The sequence below is a fragment of the Pteronotus mesoamericanus genome, unplaced genomic scaffold, assembly GCF_021234165.1.
Source record: "Pteronotus mesoamericanus isolate MK-2021 breed Mesoamerican mustached bat unplaced genomic scaffold, CSHL_Meso_final contig_1189, whole genome shotgun sequence".
NCBI classification, from domain to species: domain Eukaryota; kingdom Metazoa; phylum Chordata; class Mammalia; order Chiroptera; family Mormoopidae; genus Pteronotus; species Pteronotus mesoamericanus.
In genome coordinates this window covers 3,132,022-3,134,338 of record NW_026555038.1, presented here as the reverse complement: position 1 = coordinate 3,134,338, position 2,317 = coordinate 3,132,022, and the positions used below count along the sequence as shown (strand labels likewise).

The window sequence follows — 2,317 nt, the reverse complement described above, 5'->3', positions numbered from 1 at the left end:
ATCTACAAGGAGGGGGACCCAAAGAAACCCAGAATTTATTTGTAAAAAATTGTGTATGTATACTAACATGTTTAAATTTCAGTCACCTTCGAAGTACTCTCCATTTGATGCAATACGCCTATTGAGATGTTTTTTCCACTGCTCAAAACAGGTTTCGAAGTCATTGATTTTAATGCTTTTTAGTGCTTCTGCCATTTTTTTTCACCACTTCCACATCAGCAAAACAGCTTACTTGGAGGACTTTTTTCATCCAGGGAAACAAAAAAAAAGTCACTCAAGAGAGATCAGGTGAATAGGGAGGATAGGGCACAGGGGTCATGCCATTTATGGTCAAACACTGAACACTCAGCACGATATGGGCAGGTGCACTTGTAAATCACCCATCAGAAATGGGCAAATGTATTGAAAAGAGTCTTCAAAAACAATTAATGAAGCTAAACACAGCCTCTCACAACAATGCCAGGGGGACACTAATACAGATGGGTTCCTAGAACACTCATGTAGTGGGGGAAGCCTGTACAATAAGGTGCCCACTCTCTAAAGATAATTTCTTTTTTTTGATCCCCCCAGGTATGTCTCTTAAGAGTTCTGATTGTTCCACTCACTGTGTTATAAAAGGGAGTACAAAATAAGGCCTAAAAGAAAAGGGGATTTTCTATGTTATCTGGCTACTTATCCTTAAATTATTGTACTGTGTCAGTAATTTTTATAATTTCAGACTTGCAACAAATGAAGGTGTTTTTTGAGGTTCAGTAAAATGATGAAAAGAGAAGGAATGTCTAAGTTTCTTCAGCAAGGAGAATCTGGCAAGAAAAGGGCTTGACCACTTGCCATGGTTTTCCTGATGGCATCTTTGACCTCCTTGTTCCTCAGGCAGTAGATGATAGGGTTGAGCATGGGAGTGAAGACTGCATATATGACTGAGATCAATTTATTATAATCAAATGAAGCAATGGCCCGGGGTCGAACATATATGAATATCGCAGCTGTGTAGAAGATGACCACCACTGTAAGGTGAGAGGCACAGGTGGAGAAGGCCTTCCGCTGCCCGGTGGCTGAGGGGATGTGCAGGATGGTAGATACAATGAAGGCATAAGAAATGACAGTGGCTGAGAGAGGAAACAGAAGGATGACGATGGCAAGTGCAAAGTCTACAATCTCAGCCATAGAAAAGTCCATGCAGGCCAGTTTGAGGATGGGAGACACATCACAGAAAAAATGGTTCAAGATATTATTGCCACAGAAGGCAACTTGGGAGATGAAGTATACCTTTACCATGGAAATGGTAAAGCCACTTACCCAGGAACTGATGGTCAGCTGAACACAAAATCCAGTGGTCATCATGAGTGGATATCGAAGAGGCCAGCATATAGCCACATAGCGGTCATAGGCCATGGCAGCCAACAGCACACATTCAGTACAGGCAAGTGAGAGGAAGAAATAGAGCTGAGCCATGCATCCCAAGAAGGAGATTGTATTGAGGCCAAGTAGGAATCCAGCCAACATCTTGGGGACTGTGACAGATATATACCAGGTCTCCAGAAAGGACATGGTGCCCAGAAAATAGTACATGGGCTTGTGCAGGGACACATTGACCCATACAGTGAGAAGGATGACTAAATTCTCCAACAGCACAAATAAGTAGGTGATGAGGAAGAAGAGGAAGAGCAGAACCTGAAGCCAAGGGGAAGCGGGGAAACCCACCAGGATGAACTCACTAATATGAGTGATATTTTTCTTCCACATAGTTAGGACACCAAAATACAAAGTATTTAATGATAACAGCACCAGACTGAAGACTGAGATCAACATTAGTAGCAAGGAACCCTTAGGCAACAGATATTTTATCATTAAACTGAACCCTACTGCCATAGTCCAGTCCTACAGTATGACAGTCACAAGAGGCCACAAGATCCTCTCTGGAAAATCAGCTGTCAGAACAGGAACTGAAAAAACAAAGCCACCACAGAAGCAAAGTTAATAATGATTATGCTGTAAACCTGGAACTAATGTACAGAGTGGGACAAAAGTGGTTTACAGCTGTGAGTACACAAAATAGAGAGTTTATTCTTGTATTATTATTTCTTAATTATTATATCATTTTCCTTACGAATGCCTATAAACCTACTTTTTCCCACTCCGGTATTGTATGTCAACTATAATTGATTTTAAAAAGAGTCTTAAAGCAGGATCATGAGGTCAGATTCAGGGTTCAGGCTTCTAGATCTGGGTCAGAAAGAGGCCTTTAGTAGCACCAGGAGGAGATACTTTCCTTCTTGGCATATGTCCAGATTTTGGGGGCAGCTCTAAGAAAGGA

The 2,317-nt window shown here is 41.6% G+C and overlaps 1 protein-coding gene across 1 annotated transcript; it reads right to left on the bottom strand.

Annotated features, from left to right (window-relative positions):
- Positions 1-789: 789 nt before the first annotated feature.
- On the bottom strand, positions 790-1,761 carry LOC129077982 (olfactory receptor 6). Its single transcript, XM_054582604.1, has one exon. It carries the CDS (start codon positions 1,744-1,746, stop codon positions 790-792), a length of 957 nt encoding a protein of 318 aa, XP_054438579.1. The 5' UTR covers positions 1,747-1,761.
- Between the last annotated feature and the right edge of the window lie 556 nt (positions 1,762-2,317).

Excerpts from the sequence above, each read along its gene's own strand:
- LOC129077982 (XM_054582604.1), bottom strand. The coding sequence starts at position 1,746 with ATGTGGAAGAAAAATATCACTCATATTAGTGAGTTCATCCTGGTGGGT.